The 22,956-nt window shown below is 61.6% G+C and overlaps 1 protein-coding gene across 1 annotated transcript; it reads left to right on the top strand.

Annotated features, from left to right (window-relative positions):
* Positions 1 to 2,596: 2,596 nt before the first annotated feature.
* TNFRSF25 (TNF receptor superfamily member 25) lies at positions 2,597 to 21,039 on the top strand. The gene is made up of 10 exons (XM_030537873.1): positions 2,597 to 2,858; positions 12,105 to 12,333; positions 12,720 to 12,851; positions 14,046 to 14,198; positions 15,331 to 15,412; positions 16,368 to 16,426; positions 17,021 to 17,128; positions 17,275 to 17,315; positions 17,909 to 18,074; positions 18,283 to 21,039. Exons 1-10 carry the CDS (start codon positions 2,829 to 2,831, stop codon positions 18,567 to 18,569), a joined length of 1,287 nt encoding a protein of 428 aa, XP_030393733.1. The 5' UTR covers positions 2,597 to 2,828; the 3' UTR covers positions 18,570 to 21,039.
* The last annotated feature ends 1,917 nt before the right edge of the window (positions 21,040 to 22,956 follow it).

The raw sequence follows: 22,956 nt of genomic DNA, 5'->3' as shown, positions 1-22,956 counted from the left end.
GGGCTGCAGGATCCCACTCCTGCTGGCTGCCCAGCTCGGCTGAGGGGGCACTGCTGCTGCAGGAGTGGGGCTCCCCAAGTCCTGGGGTGCTGGGTCCTCGGAGCAGCCTGTGGCTGTTACACGGAACCACGGGCAGGCAGCCAGGCCAGGAAGGGCTGTGTATGGGGTGGCTAGCATGGAGGTGTGTGGGGAGAGACCAAAGAAGCCTGTGGGGAACGGAGGCACGGAGGGCCCTCTGCTGAATAGGGTTCCCACGGGTGGGAAAAGAGTGTTGGACCTGCCACCCTCCCACACTGGCCAGTGCACACTGTGCTGGGGAGGGGGCACTGCCGTGGGGGCGTTGCGTAGGCCTCACTCAGACCCCTGCCTCGGGGCACCGCTTTGGCCACCAGAGCTGGTCTCTGGAGCGGCAGCAGGAGGCTTGTGCAGCGAGCACGCACCCAGCTCTTACCCCAACACTTCCTACTGCAGCCCAGGGAGGGAGACCACTTTTCCTTCCTGCCTGGGCTCCCTGAGGCCAGTGCTGCCTGGATGGCAGAGGGCAGGGCACTGCTGGCCTCGGTGGAGTTCGTCACACTTGGCCGCCAACAGGCAGTGGAGGCTGCTGCAGAACGGCAGCACAGAGTGGGAAGGGACATGGGACTGGGTGGCAGATTCCTCTGCCCAGCCGTCCCAGTCCCGCGGGCACACGTGCTCACCCCTGGATGTGTGTAGATAAAGTTGCATATTTATTAAGCTTGATGTTGATTTTCTGGCTGGTTTGCGGCAGGGAAGCAGCGCTGCCTCCTTTTCCGGCTGGGCCCCGGGCTGGCCTGGGGGTGCAGGGCAGGAGCCCTCTCTTGGCTCTGGGGCTAGTCCATCGTGTGCATTGAACATTTTCTCTGCGCTGGGCCATTCCCACCGCCACAGCCTCCCAGACGAAGCATTAAAGACACAGCATGTGCGCTCAGTCGTCATTTGTCCTTTAATGACGGCGGGGGTGTGTTGGGAGCCTTGCAGCTGCCGGCTGGCAGTTACTCGCTCCGTGGACTTTCGGAGGCTCAGGTGGCTGGCTGTGTTCTGGGGCCATGCAAAGCACTACACTGCCCCGGTCCAGCTCAGAGTGGCCAACCTGGCCCCCTAGGAAACCAGAGCAGCCACTGCGTGTGCCCTCAAGTCCAGCCCCTCACACGGGACAAGGTGCAGAGCCTTGTGTCAGCCCCGTACCTGCCACAGGTCAGAGGGGGTCTCGGCATGGCTGGAATCCATCCCCTACTATTTCGGGCATGCCAGCTCCAGAGCACCAGGCATTGGGCTTCCTAAGTCCAGTGCGGGCTGGGAGGTGGCAGAGCTGAGGTTAGGCACCATGGGGCAGACAGGCAGCCGGGGGGTCCAGTTCCAGCCGTTTTCCCATGAGCCTCTGTGCTTTTTCCTGGTGCTAGGCCCAAGGAGCAGAAGCTGGTGTAGGTAGTGCCAGCTTGGCCTGCGGTGCTGGGGGCCAGCCTGGCTCCACTGCTGTGGGAGAAAGCCCTTCCCTGCTCTGCTCCCAGGTGCCAGCCACAGGTGTAGTTTGACTTCTGTACTTGGGGGTGGGGGCAGCAGCTAGGCTGTGCGTGTGTGGGGGAGTTCCATGCCTACCTGAGACTGGCAGTGGGGGGGGGGCAATGACCTTGCCCCCCAGACTACACCCATGGAGCCAGCGTCCATGGCAGGAGGCTAGGGGCGAATGCTCGGCTGCTTCTCTCCAGTCCGTGCAGGCCCGGGGCCAAGGCTCTGGGCTGCCGAACTAGGAGACGAGGCAGGCTGATCAAACTGCTGTGTTCTTTTTTAGAGTCTCCCCTTCCCTGGCTCCGTGGCTGCGTGAGCCCCTTGCTGGGGCAGTGGCAGGGCAGCTGTGGTTGTGCTGGCCTAGGGGGTTAATGGTTTCCTGGGAAAGCTCCCAGCCCTCGTGTGAGGCCCCATCCTCCACCTGAAAATTGGGGTTTCAGCTCAACCCCTTTGTGACATGCCTCCATTCCACAGAAAGCACCACGTTTCCAGCTGTCGCTGGCGAGGGCAGGCAGGCAGAGGCTGGCGTGCTAGGACCCAGGCCAGGCCTTGGAGAGCAAAGCCGCAGGTGGCAGATGGGTTGTGGCGCAGGGAGCCAGGGTGATGGTCTCAGCCAGGGCTGCAGGCTGGAGCCCTGGGCTGAGGGGTAGTGTTGGAGTGCATTTGCTGCGTTCTGCTGGGGACGGAGCTGCCCCTTCTTCACAGCCCCAAGGTGAGGTGTCCGTAGGCTCTCTGGGAATCAGGGTCAGCCCGCACTGTGTGGGTGCTGGGGCTGGCTGGGCAGAGCCTGCCCTGGAGCTCAGACTGCAGCTGGGCGCTTTGGGCTGTGAAGATGTTTAGCTGCTGCCTGGCAGTGCTTGTCCTGGCGAGGCAGGTTGCAGGAGAGCCCGAGACCAGCCCTGCTGGGTCAAGGCTCTGGGTCTGGGCCTCACCTGCAATGGGACATGTTGGAGGAGGCTGGCTCCTGGCAGGGAGGGTCAGGAGCACCAGCCCTCTGCAGCAGTGCTGTCCCTCACCCCACCCGACTGCTTCCATGCCAGCTAGGCCCCTCCCCACTCTCGCGCCGCCCTCGGTGGCTGTCGTGGTTTCACACCCCCCGGACTCATTTCCAGAAATGGATTTCCTCCCACAAGGGCTTGTGTGTAAAAGCCTCAGCTGAGCGGGTTTGAGCTCACTCGTCGCCAGGGGGTTACTGAGAACATGGATTAGCTGCTGCCTCGCTCTGCGCTGGGCTGCGACCATCTCCCACAAGTAACCCCCGTACCCTGCCCCGGTATGAGCTGGTTCTCTAAGGCTCGAGGATGGGGAGCTGGGCCCTGAAGGTGGCTGGGGTAAGTCCTGCTCACTCTGGGATGTTCCTCACTTGCTCTAGAGTGAAAGAGGAAGCACCCAGGGCTGGTGCAGACTTGCTCTGGGGAGCTTGGGGGAAGTAGGAGAGGCCAGGAGATCTGGCTGGGGATGAGGGCCAGCTCTTTGCATTGGTTAGTTTGTTTCCTACAGGCCAAAATCTGGTTTCTCTGGCTGAGCTGCTGCTTAGTATTGTAGGGGTGAGCGCCCCAGTTAGTGGACTCCTGATGCCCCCCATGAGACCTTGGGAAGTTTACAGGAAAACAGCTGAATTCACTGATGGAGGCATTGCTTAGAGCCCCAGGGGCTTTCCAGGAAAGGGGAGACAGGAGGAGAGAAAATGAAAGTGGGGGGGAGCCACCCACAGTTAACAATAATCATAAGTTCATTCATGCTGAGGGCCCTGGAGCTCTTTACAAACTAGGTTTCCCAGGATCGCTTCCCCAACCCTAAAAGGCAGCCACCTCTGGGCTACAATGTGGTAGCATTTGAACAGTGCACAAGCACCCTGAGCCGGCCAGCAGAGAAAGCAGAGCCTGCTGTATTGTCAGGCTGAACAAACCCTCGGCGGCAGGGGCCATGTCTCCACCCCACAGCACCCAGCCCATCCTGTCCCGGCCGCTGAGTGCCATCATGGTTCACATGAGCATTAATGCGACGGTCGGAGCTATTGAGGTCATGGGACGGGGTTTTTCGTGGGCAGCCCAGCTGCTGTTGTCCATGGGCTGAGTCCTGCGCTTACAGCTGAAGAAAAGGGGCTGTGCTGGGGGACACTGTCTGTCCTGGGCTCCTGGCGGAGACCTGCATCCTGCTGCAGCCAGGGCTCGCACTTGACCTGAACCAGGCAGGCTGGCTCGACAAGAACCTGGGTTTAGTGCCTTACATCACTTGGCACCCTCACCAGGTGGCTGTGCCACCTCTGGCCCACGGGCGTGGGAGGCCGTAAAGTGTCCAGCTCAAAGGTCTCTTTAGAGCAAGCTACGGCGGGGTGGGACCGGGGTCACCTGGTGCAGGGGCTGAGCTCAGCCTGGCTTGGGTGCCATGTGTCTGTGGAGCCGGGGGACTGCTCGGTGCTCACTTGCCTGGGGCTGGGGAGGGAAGCAGCCAGCCCTGCCCCCTGGCAGCCTGCGTGTCAGAGCAGCCTAGAAACATGGCTGGGGGCTGCTCACTTCCCAGGGCGCTTCTGACTCCAGCCTCTGCTTGGCAACAGGGCCTGGGACCACCAGCTGCGTTTCCCGGCCTGGAGCCCCTCCCTGCTTGTTTCTGCAGCCAGCCCTGAACCCAGCCAGCACCACTTTGCGCACTGGGCCCACATTCGCTAGTGCTGGGGGTACAGAAAGGCAGTGACTTCAGCCCCTGCTACCAGCCTGGAAGGGCTGTTCTCGGGGCAGGACGCTCCAGGCCCCTTCCATGGGCGCTGCTCCCCTCCTTCACGCGGCCCTGGTCCAGCTCGGTTGCTTTCCTGCCTCCCGGCTGGGCCTGCTTCGGCGAAAGCACTTTTCTGTAAAAGGGCAGTGCCTGCCCAGCTACCCTCTCCACAGCTCTGCCCCATGGGAGCAGGGAGAAGAGCAGGAGCCCATCTCTGTACCAGTCTCTGACAGACAGGTGGCTGACTGGGCCCCAGCTTGGCTCATTGATAGGCACGTGTTGGCACCCTGCGGGGCAACGCATCGGCTGGTGTCGCCAGGACAAGGCCAGCTGCAGCTGGCTGTAAATGCTCCATCATGTGCCAGCTCAGCAGGGAAGCTGAGGAGCGAGGTTCCCCATCCTCTCAGCCCTGACATCATGGAATCATAGAATCTCAGGGTTGGAAGGGACCTCAGGAGGTATCTAGTCCAACCCCCTGCTCAAAGCAGGACCAACCCCAACTAAATCATCCCAGCCAGGGCTTTGTCAAGCCTGACCTTAAAAACCTCTGAGGAAGGAGATTCCATCACCTCCCTAGGGAACCCATTCCAGTGCTTCACCACTCTTCTAGTGAAATAGTGTTTCCTAATATCCAACCTGAACCTCCCCACTGCAGCTTGAGACCATTGCTCCTTGTTCTGTCATCTGCTACCACTGAGAGCAGCCGAGCTCCATCCTCTTTGGACCCCCCCTTCAGGTAGTTGAAAGCAGCTATCAAATTGGAGGGCAGAGTGGGGGGCCCTCAGCTGGGAGGGGTATGGGGGGCCTTGGGCTGCCACTACCTGCCGTGGGGTAAGAGCTCAGGCTGGGGCTCTCCGCTGAAAATTCGCCTTGGGGTGACAGAGTGTGGAGTGCAAGGGGGTGGCAAGGGCTGAGAGGAGGGACTGCAAGGCCGGGGGTGAGGGGCAGGCGTGAGCCTGTTGGAGGCGAGGGAGTGTGGCCATTGCATGTGGCATGTGGTTCCTTTCAGACCAACCCAGTATGTGAGATGGGTGCAGCTGGCTGGGGCAGCGGGCCCTGCCCTGTCCCTCACCGAGTGGGCACATGGCATGTTCCCCAGTGGGGAAACACGAAGGCAGTGGGAGCAGCAGCGGCTGCCTGGGGGAAGATCACACCTCGGCTCAGCAAGGCACCACTGACTCAGCGAGGGGGGCGGGAGGAGGGGCCCAGGCCTCCTCGCGAGGCTGCTGGCGCCAGGCCACAATCTGATCATGGAGCTATGCAAATGGGTGAGTTCATGGGCAGGTTCCAGCACAGCTGTAACAGATTTAAGAGAAAATGATGCAGCCCTTTAAATTGAGGCTATCTTCACCGGGAACTCCACCCACGGGCCAGAATCTCCAGGAATCTGCACCCACGTGGCGGGGCTGGCAGGGGCCAGCCTGGCCCAGCAGCCCCTTTGTGGAGTTGTGGGGGCCAGGCTCTGGAGAGATGTGCACCCCTCACCACGTGGGCGAGGGAGAGCAGGTACACATGGAACTGCCCTTCCAGGGCAAGGGGTTTGACGCTGCGGGAGCTGGGTGCATAGGGCCAGCGGGGCCTGTGCTCAGCGGCCATCTCCAGGTGCTGGGAGGGCAGCAAGCAGGGTCTGTGTTACATCCTGTGCACCAGGCCCGGGGCAGGACAGCCGCAAGGCACCAGGGCCAGGGACGGACCCAGCGGCAGTGAGGCACTAGCAGGGTGTGTGCGGGTGCAGAAGTGGAGGGAGCTGTCCCCTCCCCAGGCAGCTGGGCCTGAGGCTGGGCATGGGCTGCTTGCCCCTCTCAGCTGTTCCATGCCCAGTGTGACAACGCTTCATGTACCAGGCTCTGGGAGGCGGGCGTGTAGCCTTTGCCTAGGGGAGGGCTCCCTCCTACCCAGGGCCAGGGGCCGGGGTTGCAGGAGGGGCTGCGGGCTGCCTGGTGGGCTGGGCATGCAGCTGAGGAGGAAGGGAGCCAGGGCCAGAACCCATGGGCTGGCCCCACGCCCGGTGCCAGAGTGTGGGCTGGCTGCCCTGCTGGAGCCACTCAGGGAACTGGGGCAGCACGGTGGAGCTGGCTCGTATGGCTCTGTTACCGTCTGTAACAGCCTGCCTGGAGCCTCCTCCTTTCCACCCCCCACCCCTCCTGGTCAGGGCCCCACTGCGCCAGGCACTGCACATGCAACACGAAGCCTCTGCCCCGAGGTGCTCACACGAGGGCTTGGTGACAGTCAGCTTTTGGAGGGATGGGGGGGCGCGTAGCCCCCAGCACAACAGGCTCTGTGCCACAGTGCGGCCCCAGGGCACTAACCACAGAGCAGTACCAGGGCGTGAGACCCACCAGGCCCTGGTGCCCCGCAGAGGGGCCAGCCCAGCGCAGTGGCCTTGTTGGCAGCTCCCAGAGCTGGAGGTGCAGCACTGACCTACTTGGGTGGCACGTACTCGGTGCGATACCATCATCGGCGAGGGGGAGCTGGGCCCGACTTCCTCTAAGGGAGGAAATCACCTCAGCACCACGGCAGAGATTAAACAGGAGACTGACATTAACCCTCTGCTTCCCAGCCTGCCCCAGCCGTGGTCTCTGCGTACCCCAGCAGAGCAGCTCTGGGGCAGGGGCTGGGTCCGCTAGGGCGGGGCAGGGAAAGGCAAGGCAAGGAGCCCCGAGTGCCCCAGCCCATGGGCACAGCGGGTGACACAGTCATGTCCCATGGGAGGCCCTGGGCTCTCCCTGCTACCCAGCCGCGAAGGCAGGTGGCAAGCCCGAGGGGTGGCCAGTGGAAGTGGCCGTGTGGAGGGGGCTGGCCCGCCCCACACTATCCCGCAATGCCAGGTGCACCCATGGGCTGGCGCTGTCACTCCCGCTGAGTGTCCCGTGCCAGCGGTTGAGCTCAGAGCTGCAGAGGCCCCTTTTCCTCAAAGCGGCCCCCACAGCTCACCCGCCCAGGGGGGATGGGGAAATCACTGGCAGCATGAGACCCCCCCCAGATCCCCCTGCAGCCCCGGGGTGCTGCTAGCTCTAGCTGCAGCGAGCTGAAAAGAGGGGAGCAGCCCCAGTGGCTTAGGGAGGTGGAGCTGCGTCAGTGAGGAGATGGTGCCATGGGGGGACAGTCAGTGCCAGCAGCTCAGGGCCCTGCGGAGAGGCAAAGCCTGCCTCTGGTGGGGCACTTCGTGCTGTTGGGGCAGGACCCAGCCATGCTCCTACCCACACACATCCTGCCCTGTCCTGGGGGAGGGCGAGGGGGACCAAGGTGGGGCTTTGCTTGTGGCTGCGTGGCGCACACTGAGCATATATGAGTAGCCTAGAAGCCCCAGAAGCTGCCATGGTGCCACAGGGGTGTGGGCCTGGGCACCATCTCTGCATGGCACCACATTGCTCATGAAAGAACATAACAGCCACACTGGGTCAGACCAAGGGTCCATCTAGCCCAGTATCCTGCCTTCTGACAGTGGCCAATGCCAGGTGCCCCAGAGGGAATGAACAGAACGGGTAACAGTTAAGGGGGAGGGATAACTCAGTGGTTTGAGCATTGGCCTGCTAAACCCAGAGTTGTGAGTTCAATTCTTGAGGGGGCCATTTAGGGAACTGGGGTAAAAATCTGTCTGGGGATTGGTCCTGCTTTGAGCAGGGAGTTGGACTAGATGACCTCCTGAGGTCCCCTCCAACCCTGAGCTTCTATGAGAAGTGATCCCTCCCATCGCCCATTCCCAGCTTCTGGCAAACAGAGGCTAGAGACACTGTCCCTGCCCATCCGGGCTAATAGCCACTGAAGGACCTTACCTAGTTCTCATTTTAAAGCAGAACCATGGGGCCTGGTTCGCACTCACTGAGGCTGTCTCAGGAGTGTCTGGCGCAGCGTCCCCTGGTCACAGACTCAGGCAGGGCATGGCGCTGGCCGGTTGCTCCAGGTCTGGGTAGAGCAGGGTGGCTGGGAAGTAAAGTAACAGCCGGAGATGCCCAGCTCAGACTGGCCGGGGGCCAGGGTCATGGTGCTGAGCTCAGCGCAGGGGCCCTGGTGCACCTCCTCTGAGCTGGGGCTGCAGGGCCCTGCTTCGTGCTGTCCTGACGGGGACCACCCCCTGCTCTCTCCTGGGCTTGCCCTACACCAGGGCTCCTGCAGGAGGTGGGCCGGGCCCTGGGCCTGCGCTGGGGTATCCCCAGGCTCTCGCAGTGGCCCCCTGGTGCTGACGAGCTGTGTAGTGTCACTGTGCATTGGAGGGGATCCGAGCAGGTATACCAGCAGCCCCTGGCCATGCTCATCACTTGGCCTGCAGGCGGGGCGGCTAGCAGAAAGCAGACTGCTCGTGTCCTGGCCTGGCCGCTGCCAGCCCAGCCCTGCCCCGTTGCTCCATATCACACCCCCACGGAGGTGGGTCTTGTCCCACCCTGGTACTGAGTTCGGCTCTGTGGGGACCACTGGAGGCCCAGAAGGGTGGTAGCATCACGCCTGCTCAGCGTCCTCCTTGGAGCCATGGCAGTGAGGGGCGGGGCCCTGCCAGCTCAGCCTGAGCATGCTAGCTGGGCTGGGAGCCCCACTTCCGCTCTGCTGAGCAGCCTGCTGCCACGAGCACCGTGCCCGCCGATTCCTAGGAAAGTGGTTAGCTCAGAGCCACTTACAGGAACAACTGCACCAGGCTGCTTATGCAACACTTTCTGGTGCCCTTTCAGTGTTAACCACACGCCCCGGTTCTCCTCCTTTACCAGAAGCAGTACCCATGACAGGAGCCTGGCCTGAGGTCGCCCCTGCTTCCGGCCATGCACCTCCGCACCCAGTGTTCCCTGCAGCAGGGCTGTGAGCCAGAGGCCTCCAGAGGCTGTGCTGCGCAAATGCCACACGCCAAGCAGCTGATACAGGCAGGGGAAAATACCCAGCAGGGGCTGGCAGGGGGCATTCCCAGGGGGAGGGGGTTGAGTGCTCCAGTGGGTTAGTCACGCAATGCGCGCCGCAGCCGCCCGTAGTTTGCCACGTACTTTTAGGGGCGAAAGAAAAATGCAGACCTGTTATTTACCAGGCTGCACGTGGCAATAGACTGTATAGGTAAGGGATGCAAGGAGGGTCACGATGCAAACTGCAGGCACACACACAACTAAAATTAATTAATTAAAAGTTTTATTGGGGATAGTTACAAGGGGTAGGGGAGCAGCGTATGATTTGCTAATAGGATTAATGGAACTTAAAACATACAATGGCTAAAGTATTTACTATCAAACAATATTTATAAACAAAGATGCAGTAAACAATATTTATAAACACGGATGCAGCATTTAATAATAACCAGTACTTACGAATACAAACCAACTCATAACGACCGGCAAACGTAGAAACTCTGCTTAAAACACGTGAGCTGAGAGAGGCTTCGAGGTGATCAGGCTCGGTTACGGGTGTGCACAAGGTACACAGGATTCGTTTTTCTTTCTCCTCTTCTGCCTGCACATGGCAGACAAGCCTAAAATACCCACTATGACATCACAGAAGTGTCATAGGGGACATGGCCCAAAAACTGTGTGTGTTCGTTTCTGATTGGTACAAGCAAAGTTTACACCAAGTAGGGGAGCTGGTGCCTGAAAGTCTGGCTTCGCCCCCAAAAGGTGAGGAAATGCATATAGTTCAGAATGCCTTTAACACTGACTGACAAAGGAAGAGGCCAGGGCAATACCGGTATGGGCAAGTCTTTTAGGATGCAGACAGGAACTTATCTTAACACCGCCCTGCCGGGAAGGGCTCCGGGTAATGCTCCACAGTGACAGCTTGGCTCCTAGTGGGGCTGTGCAGCCCCGGCCAGCCTGGCTCTGCCCGTGGCACATGCAGGGGGGAGGAGGCTGGGCAGCACTGCCTGAGAACATGCTCTGGGTCCGCTGTGTTGCTCATGCAGTTGCTGGCTTCGCAGTGTTGCCATCTTAGGTGATTTTAGTGTGAGCCTCATGCTATTTGGTCTGTTCTTAAAGCTCCAGCTCCTAGAGTCAAGTGACTACTGAGCAGCTTGCCTTTCATTAACAAACCCAGCACATGTCCTGCCCTGCAGGGTGTGGGGCAGCGCCTGGAAACAAGCCCCAAATACAGTCCACAGGTGCAGCGGCTGGGACTTGACGTAGGCACGTTTCAATCAAACTCAGGCCCCAAATCCAGCTGGGCTCATGTGTCATCCATGGCCCCAGCCCGGCTTTCTCTCCTGACCCCCTGAGCGGTCCCCAGTGGGTACTTGGCACACCTGCTACGCCGCAGACAGCTAACCCTGCTCCTATGCCAGCAGGACTCCATCTGCAGGGGGCTCGGACTCTACGTTTGACAGCCCGCAGGCTGACAGGCAGGGCGAGCCTGGGGGTGGGGTGTGCACTGTGATAGCCTGGCCCAGCGCAGGGTTTTCCTGCTGCTCTTCAAACTGAGGTTCAGGCCCATGTTTGTTGCTGGGCACAGGCCCGTTGGAGCTGCTCTGCACTGGCTCTGCTAGCGCAGGGACTGGGGCACCCTCACCTAAGCTAAGTCTGTTTGGGTGCAAGGGCTGATCACTTATTACTGGTACAATAGCACCAGCTGCGATCAGCCCCCCACCCCCCATTATAACAGGCCATGCACTGACCCTTACTGAGAGACAGTCCCTGCCCCAAAGAACCGAGGCAAACAAAAGTGGGAAGAGAAACTGAGGCATGGGGTGCAGATGGTCCAAAGGTGACTTGCCCAAGGTGACCCAGGGACAAGAATAGTGCCTAGGCCCCGCCAGCCCCAGGCCCAGGCCCAGGCCCCTGCCTCCCCCAATGGACTATGTGGCCCCCTTGGGCAGGGGCAGCTCTAGACATTTCGCCGCCCCAAGCATGGCAGCATGCCACGGGGGGTGCTCTGCCGGTCGTCGGTCCCGCGGCTCCAGTGGACCCTCCGCAGGCATGCCTGCGGGAGGTCCACCGGAGCCGCGGGACGCTGCCCTCCCGGCAACCGGCAGAGCACCCCCCCTGGCATGCCACCCCAAGCACGCGCTTGGCGTGCTGGGGCCTGGAGCCGCCCCTGCCCTTGGGAGAGTGGAGAGTGCATCTGACTCCTGCACTGCAGTGGGGGATGCACCGAGGTTCCTTCTGGTGTGTGTGATGTGTCGAACTGGGACCGTTCTTACTGTGGGCTGTGAATGCTGAGTGGGAGTGTTGGCCGGGAAGGACGGGCTGCATTGGGGGAGGGGAGACTAGCCTTGAAGGAAGATACCTGAGCATGGAACGTGAGAACCCAGGATGAGGTTAGAGGCCAGATGACACCTCTGCCCGGGAAGCTGAACAAAGCTGGGGAGTGAGACAGTTTCAGGAGCTGGCTGGGGAATGGAAGCCCATACAAGGCTCTGACCCCCCAGTGGGGCTGTGGTGCTCCTGGGACCCCAAGATGGACCTAATTGGAGAGGATCCCGTTGTCTGTGCCTGAATGACCTGTCTTGGACTGTGTTCCTGTCGTCTAAATAAACTTTCTGTGTTACTGGCTGGCTGAGAGTCACGGTGAATCGCAGGAACCGGGGGTGCAGGGCCTGGTGTCCCCCCACACTCCGTGAGAACCTCCCCCAGGCTCCGGTGCGACAGGGGTCACCTGGAGGGCAGCGATTGCAGCACCTGCTGCTCTGGACTCTGCTGCAGCCCGGGTGGGACGAGGCAGTGGGCGCTGGTTGGCCTGTCCCACCCTCGGTGCAGGGCTGGGCGCTAGCTACAAGCGTCGAACCAGTGCCAGCTAAGGAAGCGTGGCTGATGGCTCCTCTCGCGCGCTAGGGCCTGGCTGCTAATGCTGACCTGTGGCAGCCCCTTGGTTTTAGCTCTGGGCTCCCGGAGGGCCTGGGGCTGGCGGGTGCAGCAGCTGTGAGCCTGCTCCAGTCCCTGGCAACGTTCCCCTCTCTCCCCTAGGGCTTTCTGGCTGCACTGCTGCTGACCGGCAGCGGGTTTCCGTTGTTGGGCACCCTGAAGCCACGAGCAGCCAGGACTGGCAGCGAGCCCAGGAGGGCGAGGAGCCCGGCGGACTCTGCACTGGGGCTGCACCATCACCAGCAGCACCAGAGACACGTTGCTAGACACAACTGTGCACCTGACGACCCCTTGTACTCGCCAAGGCGCTGCTGCCAGACGTGCCCGGCAGGTGAGGCTCGGCGTGCCCCCAGCCCTGCACCTGGCTCAGCGCTCTGCAAACAGGAGGGACTCCGGCCCCGTGAGCTGGGGAACTGAGGCACAGATTGGCTCAGTGATTTGCTGAGGTTACAGAGGTGTCACCGGCAGCGCTAGGACCTGCTCTAGTCACTGCACGAGGCCCCCCCCCCAGCAGCAAAGGAATAAGGGGTGGGGGCAAGGGCAGGGCATTGCTCCAAACCACGGGGTGCGCAGGGGCTGATGCTGGTCAGAGAGCCCAGAAGGCCTGGAGGGACCGACTCAGTCAGCCAGCCTGAGCCCCTGGGTATCCTGGGCCACCCCCCATCCCCAGCGCCTGTGATTAACCCACACACTCACCCCAGCTGGTGTTCTTTGCAGGGAAGTTTATGACGGCTCCCTGCACGAGCCGTGGCTACGACACGGCCTGCGAGCGCTGCCCACCCGGCACCTACCTCTCCTTCCAGAACCTCGAGCGGGAATGTCGAAAGTGCTCCGAGTGCCAAGCGCAAGGTAAGATGCTGGGCAGGCCCCCTCACTGGGACAGGAGCCCAGCCACTCCAGCACCAAGCCACCAGCCTCTCGGCCAGCCCTTCCCCTCCCCACCGGCCGGGGCCCTCGAGGGCAGGATAAAGCCTGGGGAACCTGGGCCTGTGACGAAGTGGGAATGTTCTTGCTGTGTTCTCAGGGCTGGTACTTCCATTTAGGCGACCGGGGCACCAGGATTTGGGAGGGTGGCATTTTGCCGCCCTTGGCAGCAAGTCAACAGCGAGGGTCCTTCCGCACTCTGGGTTGTCGTCGGCAATTCTGCGGCGGGTCCTTCACTCGCTCTGGGACCCACTGCCGAAGTGCCCCGAAGACCGGGAGTGCAGAAGGACACCCCTCCCCACCGCAGAATTGCCGCCAATGACCAAAGGACCCCCGCCTAGGGCGCCAAAAACCCTGGCACCCCTCCTGTGTGTTCTGTGAATGCTGAGTGGGGCTATTGACCTGGGAAGGTGGCAGGGGAGTTGGGCTGGGACGGCCTGCACTGGGGAAGGCAGGATACCTGCTCATGTAACCTGAGAACCAGGAGGGGGGTTGGAGGCCAGGTGACACCTCTGCCCGGGACACTGGACAAAGGACGCAAAGGCTTGGAGAGGGGCCGGGGGAAGGCCAGGAAGGAGACGGCTGGAGGGAGTTTCAGTTTTGAGCTGGCTGGGAAATGGAGAGGGGCACCTCAACGGGGCTTGGGCCTCCCAACAGGGCTGTGGCCTCCCCGGAGGCCCCAGATGGACCAAACTAAAGGGGGTCCTGTTGTCTGTACCGGCAAGACCTGTTTTAGACCCTGTTCCTGTCATTTAAATAAACCTTCTCTGTTACTGGCTGGTGGAGAGTCACATCTGACTGCAAAGTGGGGGTGCAGAACCCGGTGGCTTCCCCAGGACCCCGCTGGGGTGGACTCGCAGTGGGAAGCGCACGGAGGGGCAGAGGATGCTGAATGCTCCAAGGAGAGACCCAGGAGGTGAAGCTGTGTGAGCCTCTTTGCCCTGAACAAGTCTGCTCCAAGGGAGAGGAGGCTCCCCAGAGTCCTGCCTGGCTTGGTGGGGAGCAGTTCCAGAGCATCGCCCGGGGACTCTGTGACAGGGCCCCACTCTGAGAAGGAAGCAGCCCCCTTCTCCTCCCCTCCGCACAGAGGCCTGCTCAGGAAGCCTGTCCTGTGTTCAGCTTCCCAGGTCGTGCTGAAGAACTGCACCGAGACCAGCAACATCGAGTGCGGCTGTGGGGCCGGCCACTTCATGCAGTGCACAGACCCTGCCTGCAGAGACTTCACCTGCCAGGAATGTCGCCGGTGCAAGGGCAGGGGCACCCGTCACAACTGTGAGTGTCCAGAGCGCTGCCCGCTGCCTTCCAATCCTGGCACTGCCCCCCTCACTGTCCCCTGCCTGCCCTGCTGCCCCCCACACTGCCATCCGCCCACCCTACTGCCCCCCATGCTGCTACCACCTGCCCCCACCCTGCTTCCCCCCATGCTGCCCCCCACACTGTCCCCGCACTGCTGTGCCTTCCACACTTCCCCCCGCCTGCCCCACTGCCCCCATGCTGCCCCCGCTCGCCCCCACCCTGCTGCCCCCATGCTGCCCCCCTGCACTGCCCCTGCCCGCCCTGCTGCCTCCCATGCTAACCCCCGCCCTCCCCCGCCCGCCCTGCTGCCCCCCCACACTGTCCCCACCTACCCTGCTGCCCCCACGCTGCCCCCAGACCACCCTGCTGCCCCCTGCCCCCGCCCTGCTTCCCCCTCTGCTGCCCTCGCACTCTGCCCCCTGCCTGTCCTTCTGCCCCCCATGCTGCCCACCCCCACCTGCCCTGCTGCCCCGTCTGCCCTGCTGCTTTCGAATCCTGGTGCTGCCCCCTGCACTCCTGTGCCTTCCACACTGCCCCCTGCCCAACTTGCTGCCCCTGCGCTACCCCCCCGCCCTGCTGCCCCCAGCCTTGCTGCACTGTGCCTGCCCCCCCCCCGGCTCACTGTGGCCTCAGGTCATGGCCCAGCTGGCTGAGGGAGTGCTGCTCAGTGGTGGGAGCACATCCACTGCGGTCTCCGACGCCCGCACGGCCTGTAGCCCACGCTAGGGGCAAGGGAAAGGCTTTGCCTAGGTGAGCATCTGGCAGTGTGAGCTCAGCGCATGGTGTCTGAGCCGTGTCTAGCATTTAATGCATTAAATGTGCAGCCTGCTGGGGAACACTCTCTAAACCCCCCACACATCTCCCTTGCGAGGGAGACCCGCTGCCCCCCGTGCTGGGGCCACTCAACTGCTGCTGGGCCTGCCCCTTCAGCACCCTGCTGCCCTGGGTTCCTACCAAGAAATCTGTGCCACGAACCTAGGCCTGTCCCAAGAACCTCCCACCTCGCCTGCTGCAAGCACCCCCCCCCGAGGACATGCCCGCCTCCCTTACTCCCAGGCCACACCGCTCTCCTTGCTGGCAGGCGCTAGCTGTGTCCAATGTCTTTCAGGTTCAGAGAAGGAGGATGCCCAGTGTGGGGATTGCCAGCCTGGCTTCTACCTGGAGGGCAGTGAGTGCCGAGCATGTGCCACGTAAATATCTGGGATTTCTTGCTTTGCTTCCCCCTCCAGCTCTCCCATTAGACACCCTCCACACTGAACGGGATTGCAGCCAACCTTGAGACCAGCAGCCCTGGCCCCCTGCCACCGGCAGGGCCAGAAAGCTAGGCTAGGGCGGCACGAGAACACAGTGGCTAAGGCAGGGGGCCAGGGCCTGGGTTGGACTCTGAGGCACCCTGTGCCCCATGACACCCTCCTAGGGCTTTGCACACTGGCTGCAGATGCCAGTACAGCTGTTAATGAGGCGAACTCCGTGCCATGGTGCTCTCCCGGCTCCCGCTGGCTGTGACAATAGTTATGAGCCCCAGAACTTGACAGGGATGCTTTGTCAGCAAACTCAGGCCGGGAAGTGCCTTATCTGCAAGTCACCCGATCCAAGAGCAGAGGCACTCTCAGGTGGCTGGCTGACCACTCACACACTGTCGCTAGCAAATACCAGTCCCTGGGGTTTGCAACCCCCCCGGTGTGACCCATCCAGCAGAGCCCGTGTGTGTATGTCGTGGAGCATGTGCAGACACCAGGATGATGGGCTGGAGAACAGAGACTGGGGCTACACTCCAGGTAACACAGGGGTTGTCTACATGTGGCATCGTTCCTGATTGACTCCGTGGTCTGGAATCGGAGTGGCCACGCATGGAGCTGCTCAGGCACACCTGGTACACTTGCCATTCGCCCCCTGCCTTAATCTGCATTAACGGGCACGTGGAGACAAGCCCCTATTCAAACCAAACAGCTGTCTGGGGTTGGGCACCGGGGGCATGGGAAGGTCTCTCCAAAGCAGCCCGTGGAACATGGCAGAGCTGGCGGTGGGACACTGGCCCTGACAGCCACACCGGCGCTAGTGCCAAGATGCTCGCTCTCCCGGCGCTCTGGGAAAGGACAGGTTAGACGCCCACTTTCTGTTTCTCTTCACCATTCTCCTCTGCAGCCAGATCCCCGAGAAGTGCGGCGAAGGGTGCGGCAGGCCATGTGGTGGCAGCAGCCAAGGTAGGTGGGAGGGTGGCACCTGGGGAGGTGCTGGCATCGGGTGCTGTGCTCAGGCACTAGTCATGGAGGGGGGCGAACGCTGGCCCAGAATGTGCTGAAGGGGCTGCGGGAATAGGGCTGCGGGCTGTGCCTGGCATCCAGGGCGAACGCAGGTCTACTTGGGGTGGGGGGGGGAGGTGGCTTGAGGTGGGTTCTGCAGGGATTCAGTGCTTGGGGAGGCCCTGCCTCCTTGCACCATTGCCTAGCCAGGAGCAGCGGTACCGAGCCCCCCGGACCTTGCATGCTCGTCCCCAGACCCCAGCTGCCTCGGTGCGGGTCCATCCCGCCCCCTCCTGTGGCAGGGCCTGCTCTGAGCTCATTCACGCTGGTGGAGAGGAGAACTGGAGTAACTGCCCTGTGATTCCTGAGCCAGGCAGCCCCTCGCATGCTGTGAGCTGTGGCCAGGCTGAACTCCGGCACTGCTGGGCAAGGCCCCAAAGGAGCAGAGAGCCCTTGGTCTGGCCTGGGCTGTGCCTGGCGCAAGGGCCTCTGCGGGGAGGTGAGTGGAGCATAATGCAGGCAACGGAGCTGGAGCCTCCTGCGTCTTTGTTTCAGGCTTTGGGCTGGAGTACATCCTGCTGGGCCTCGTGGGGCCCCTGTTCCTGGGAGCACTTGTCATCTACCACAAGAGGAGGACGCTCAGTAATGATTCCCCAGCAGCCGGTAAGCCACCCCCACGCTGGCCTAGCCATTCGCCTCCCCCCCGTGTTCGACTCTGCATCTTGCACAGCAGAGCCCTGGCCGGGGCTAAGGACGGTCCCGTGCTCAGAGCACTGGGGCACTGACTAATGGCTCCGTCTCTCTCCTAGCAGGTGAGGCCGCAGCAGTTAAAGACTCGACGCTGCAGCAGGTGAGAGCCCAGCCCGGGCACACAGGACCTGGCCTGGGTCAAGCGCACTGCCTGTGCTGACTATGCCATCGGCAGGGCCCACGCCCTGGGGTCTGGCTGCCCCTGCCCTGCAGCGCTCACACATGCTGCTGGGGGCGGGCGTGGCGGCTGGCCCTGTGCGTGCTGCGGCCTGGAGGCTGAGGGCATTTGCAGCCGTTTATGTTCGCTCAGATCCAGGTGAAGGGGGGGTCGTTCTCCCCTGCAGGCTGGTCATTGGCACTAGGAGATGAGTTTGATGGGTCTCAGCTAGTCCCCAGTGAACAGGTGCCCACCCCCAGCTCAAGGCCCCTTCACTGGCAGCCTCAGCAGAGGGGCTGGGGACTGAATGGACCAGGCAGGTCTCCCTCTTATTTCAGAGCAACGTACCTTGACCCAGGATGTCTGCCCAGCCAGGAAGCCAGGACATTCCTCCTATGCCCCCACCCCCTGCCCCAGCTCGGTAGGAAGCTGCCCACTAGGCAGGTTTCTCTCCTGCTCTGCTGCACCAGGCTGCTGGCTCCCCGGTCCAAGAGATCAGGGCTTCCCTTGCGAACGGTGGCTTCTTTCTGTTCCAGGCCTCAGCGTGTCCATCTGGCTCCGCAGAAAAGCTCCTAGAGTCGCAGGGTTTGCTCCACCTTCAGGTCACGGAGGCATCACAAGTGAACGGCAACGCCTGTCCAGTCAGGCCACTTGGCGGCCAGGACACCTGGGAGTCGCCCGCGGAGCCCCAGGACACAGCAAGTAAGCCATGCACTGCAGAAAGGTGCCTTGTGCCATGGCACATGCGGCCATCCTGGCTGCTTGCCACCATCCCAGCCCCCCAACCTAGGCACGGGGGCTGGCACAGGCCCATCAGACAACTGGCAGCTCAGCACTGGCACCCCCTCAGCCCCTCCTTCTCTGCAGGCTACTTTGCTCCTGGCTGACGCTCTGTTTCGCTGTCCCGCAGGGCCCCTCCCTGGTGTTCTCCTGCAGGGCAGCAAGCTGTACGACATCATCAACACGGTGCCTGTGCGGCGCTGGAAGGAGTTCATGCGGGTGCTGGAGCTGCACGACGGCGAGATCGAGGTGGTGGAGCTGGAGTTCGCCCATGTCCGGGACCAGCAGTACGAGATGCTGAAGAGGTGGTACCAGCAGAAGAATGCCACGCTGGAGTCCATCTTCTTGGCCCTGGAGCGCATGGAGCTGGCCGGCTGCGCTGAGGAGCTGAGGCAGCGGCTGCAGAGGTGCCCATGAGCCTGCTCAGCAGCGAGCGGCTGACGCTGCTAGCCAGGGCTGGCTTCCCCGGCTCCCCTCTATGGGCTCTGACTTGGGATGGGAAGGAGAAAGCCTCTCCCAGGCCAGTGGAGCCAGCCCTGCTGTCACTGCGGGCAGGGCCTGCCGTGGCCTGGTGCTTGCAGGAGCCCTGTCAGCAGATCTGGCTGCTGCCCTACAACCAGAAAGCTGCATCCCTGGACCCTAGTGAGGGAGGGCAGATCTATGAGTGCCCTGAGCAATGCTGTGCCCAGGGCCAGCGAAGGCGCACGCCACTCCTCTGCACAATGGCGGCACTGGGTTGAGACGGGACACACAGCAGGCATCACCGTTCCCTCCCCTTCAAGGAAAGCCTGTAAGTGCCACCTGGCTTCACATCTCAGCCTACGAGGAGCCAGGTGTGCGGATGGCAGCGGTCACCCTGCAAAGGACAGGGGGGGAAGCAGTGCACCCCTGGAGCAACAGACTTGGTGGTGGCAGCAGACCAAGGCAGGCAGAGGGACGGTCTCAGCATCATTGTCTCTATGCTGCTGCTGAGTCACGCTTCCCTTGCCCGGCTCTCAGCCACAGCTGGACTCCATTTCCAAACGGGACTCTCCAGGGGCACAGACGCTGCCAGGACTGGGGGGCAGAACCCCCGCCCCACAAGACGCAGGCCCTGGAGAACCCTCTGTGCCCTCCCCAGCTGTGCCCAGTGGCAGGATGCAACAGGCACCTCTCCCACAACCCCAGCTTTCCCTCTGAAGGGGTAATTGGGGGCCTGATGGAAAGTCCCCCTCCCCCCATCCTGCTAGGTTTACAAATCAAACCCTGCTCAGCTGGTTCCAGGCGCAGGGCATGGAGCATCCCCAGCTGGTTTGCATTAAGCAGCCCTAGCTAGACTGAGCACCCTGGAGCAGCGCAGGGCTGGGGCTGGGGCTGGGGCTGGAGCACCTGCTGGCAGCTTACTGCTAACTCTCACAGCTGAGGCTGGGAGTCTGGGCAGCTTCCTCGATCCCCTTGGCTAAGGAAGGGAGCGTGTCTCCTGGCTATTCAGGGCATCAGGCAGTCCCCTGGGCCTTGCCACTGAGTCAGGGCAGGACCCTGGGCCAGTCAGCTCATTGCTGTGGCCCCATTTCCCCGTGTGGGATGCTGCTAACCTCCGTTGGGCATCGGGAGCTCACTGAGCCCCGGGTGGGAGGCGCTGCCGCAAAGGGCTGGTTCTAGTGTCAGTGTCCAGGCTCCCCTGGAGGAGGGGGCTCAGGACCAAGCCAGATCAGAGTTGAGCTGAGGGGGCTCCTGGAGCCCCGGTGCTGAGATGGCCTCGTCCTGTGCCCATTGCTGACCCGACAACACTAGCACCTGAAGCAGAGGGGTGACTCCGCCAGTGCTCCCTCTGGGCTCAGCATCCCTTGGGGCTCCACACTGCCCGTACCTGAGTCCCTCACCTGGCCCCAGCCTGCCTAGCAACCTTAAGCCACCCCGGGGAGATGACAGCTTGCCCATCTGGGAGCCTCGCTCCAGGGCTTGCCATCTCTGCTGAAAAAGCACTTTGTGTACGTGCCTGTGTGGCCAAACTCAGGAAGAAAAGTCTAGCTGCCCCCCACCCCAGAAACAACATGTTCTGGCACAGAGCCTTAAAGGGAAGGGAGACTGGGTGGTATGGCCCAGGAGACCTGCCTTGCTGGCTAGCTACAAGATTCACCCATCACGTGGGAGCCTTTAAAAGCAGCCTGGCTCCATTACTGCCCCAGGTGGAGGCAGGTTTTCCAGTCCTGAGTGGCTTAGTCCAACAGCACCCCTGGGGAGGGCGGGGGCAGCGCTGCTTGGGGGAATGGGAGCACTGTATCAGTAAGTATTGTTACTTATCGTCGGTAGACATTTTATGTCACTTATTTGTATTGCTGGCTCTGTCCTGCAGTAGCAGGGGCAGACCTGTTCTGTTCTCGTGGTGCAACGGGATGGTGCCTCTTCGGAGCTTGGGGCTCCCCCAGCTACCTGAGGAGAGGTGGCGAGTTTGTACCTTATTTATACCCCACGTTGCCTTGAAGAAACTGATCAGAATCAGTTACGTCACACCCACTGCCGCTGCTTTGTGAGCGAAAAGGGGGCTCAGCCCTCCTGCTGGGAAGCCCTGTCTGGTTCTCTGCTGGGGGAGGGTCCCTAACTGCAGGTGTTTGTGGTGGGGCAGGTCGTGCTGAGCCCCAGGGGAGCTGGAGATGCTCAGCGTCACTGAGGTCAGACCGTTGGTGCCCCAGCTCCTAGTCTGGGGGCTTCAGTGATCCCTGTCTCAGTGTACGGAGACGGAGGAGCAGCCAGCACCTTCTTGAGCAAGTATCTCTGGTCCAGCTGGGCCTGGGAGCACGGCGCCTGGCTACAGGCTGTGGCTGCATGTCGAAGGGGGCTCTGGAATGTGCACGCAAGGAACGGCAGAGCTGTTTCTGGGGTGACTGGGTCAGGGGATAGGGCTCTTCCCCTGTGCTGGTAACTGACAATAAATCAGTGTGGTGTTGCTCAGCCTCAGGAGTGGCTTTTCTTCTGGAAGGGGCTGGAGGCTGGGAAATGCCCAGTCCCTGAGCTTGGGGAGATCCAGCTGCTCCCAATCCCTTATCTCTGGACAGTCCCAAATACCTGAGGGACTAAGGCACCAAGGGGATGCTGGGGGCACTTGAAATCCAATCCAGAGGGCTGGGCTGATGTCAGTGCCTGTGGCTAATCTCGTTAGTGGTTAGCTAATGATAATATTTGTTAACTAATTCTTGTTAAATGAACTAGACTCATTTCTGGGCTGCTCTTAATGAATGTAGCAAGCTGGCTCAGGGCAATTCAAACCCACTTCCTGGGGTTGCCTAGGTCCTGCTCTCCCCCGCGCTTGGCTTTTGGGTTGCTAACCAGCGAAAGGCAGGAGTGCAAAGGGCCCTACTGCCCTGCCATAGGCCGGGAGGGGAAGGATGGTGCCTGCTGGAAGGAGTCTGTGGCAGGGGCAGATGCAGTAGGAACCAGAAGGCCGGGTACCCCCGTGGGAACTGACTCGAGGTTGTGTGTGTAGCAAAGCAAAGTCCTGGCCCTTGTTGCCTCTCCCAGAGTCTGCACTTGAAGAACACCAGTTTTACAGCTGGTGGGCCTGGCCTTTGCTACCGAGCCGCGTTAGCCTCAGCAAGTGTGTTGTTCTGAACAGGCTTTGTCCAGCCTGTTGGGAGCAGGCTGGTGCTGGGAATCTAAACTGCACGTTCATCACCAAAGAAAATCCACATCTACAGAAGGTAAAATCAAGGAACTGGATGGAGGTCAGGGGGTGTCCTGTGCCTAGGCAATTCCCTGGAGACAGGGCAGGCCTGCCCCAGCCGGGCTGTGTGGGAAGAGTCCTGCCCCAGCTGCTAGCTCCTGCCCTCGCCATGGAATGACTACTGGGGGCTGACTTAAGTCTTGGATGTGACCAAATTGAAAGCAGAAATTACCCTCCCCACCCTGCTTCTGGCCAGGGGCAGCTCAGCCCTCCCTGCATTGCTGGTCTGTGCTTTCCCCGGGGGGGAGTAAGGGTGTGCAGCCCCTGCAGCTGGGGCCCTGTGCACTCACCTTGGGCCTGGAAGTGACCTGCTGGAAGCTGCCCAGGCCTGGGGACTGGAGGGGGAAGGGTATTAATGGACGTCTGGTGCCTTCTTCCTGAAAACAAACCGATGCCCATCTGGCAGGGGCCGTGACAGACTGTGACTCACTGGGCAAGCTACTCAGCCAGCCCTGCGCCGGGCAGGGAAAGTCCCTGTGGCTTACAGGGCTGGCGCCCACACTCAGACTGGCTGCAGGGTTACCAGCTAGTGGGGGCTCCCCACCCTGCCCAGGGTACCAGACTAAGCACAGACCCATTGACCGGAGCCCAGGGCTTGGAAGGCAGGGCCTGGACCCACAGTGAGTTTTGGGGGTGAGGGGGTGAGGTTTGGTGGGCATAGGCCTGGAAAGCCAGGGGAGTGGGGGGAAGGGTGGGTTGGGGGGGAGATCCCAGTGGTGGGGTGTCACGGAGTCTCCGGGCAATGTTTTCGAACTGCTCCCCACAAAGCCAGTCAGGACTTTGGGGAGCCTCCTCTCCCTTGGAGCAGACTTGTTCAGGGCAAGAAGCTCACACGTCTTCACCTCCTGGGTCTGACCTTGGAGCATTCAGCATCCTCTGCCCCTCCGTGCGCTTCCCACAGCAAGTTGCCCCAGCGAGGTCCTGGGGGAGCCACAGGGTCCTGCACCCCCACTTTGCAGTCAGACGTGACTCTCAGCCAGCCAGTAAAACAGGTTTATTCGATGACAGGAACAGGGTCTAAAACAGAGCTTGTAGATACAGCGAACCGGACCCCTCGGCCAGGTCCATTTTGGGGGGCAGTGAGCCGGACCCCCACGTCTGCAC

The sequence above is a fragment of the Gopherus evgoodei genome, chromosome 18 (genome assembly GCF_007399415.2).
Source record: "Gopherus evgoodei ecotype Sinaloan lineage chromosome 18, rGopEvg1_v1.p, whole genome shotgun sequence".
Lineage (NCBI taxonomy): Eukaryota > Metazoa > Chordata > Testudines > Testudinidae > Gopherus > Gopherus evgoodei.
The sequence above is the reverse complement of the archived record's forward strand: the minus strand, read 5'-3'. Positions and strand labels throughout refer to the sequence as shown.

Excerpts from the sequence above, each read along its gene's own strand:
- TNFRSF25 (XM_030537873.1), top strand. The coding sequence starts at position 2,829 with ATGGGGAGCTGGGCCCTGAAGGTGGCTGGG. Across the intron at positions 12,334-12,719 it reads CTGCCAGACGTGCCCGGCAG|GGAAGTTTATGACGGCTCCC; the intron begins GTGAGGCTCGGC and ends TGTTCTTTGCAG. Across the intron at positions 16,427-17,020 it reads ATGTGGTGGCAGCAGCCAAG|GCTTTGGGCTGGAGTACATC; the intron begins GTAGGTGGGAGG and ends TCTTTGTTTCAG.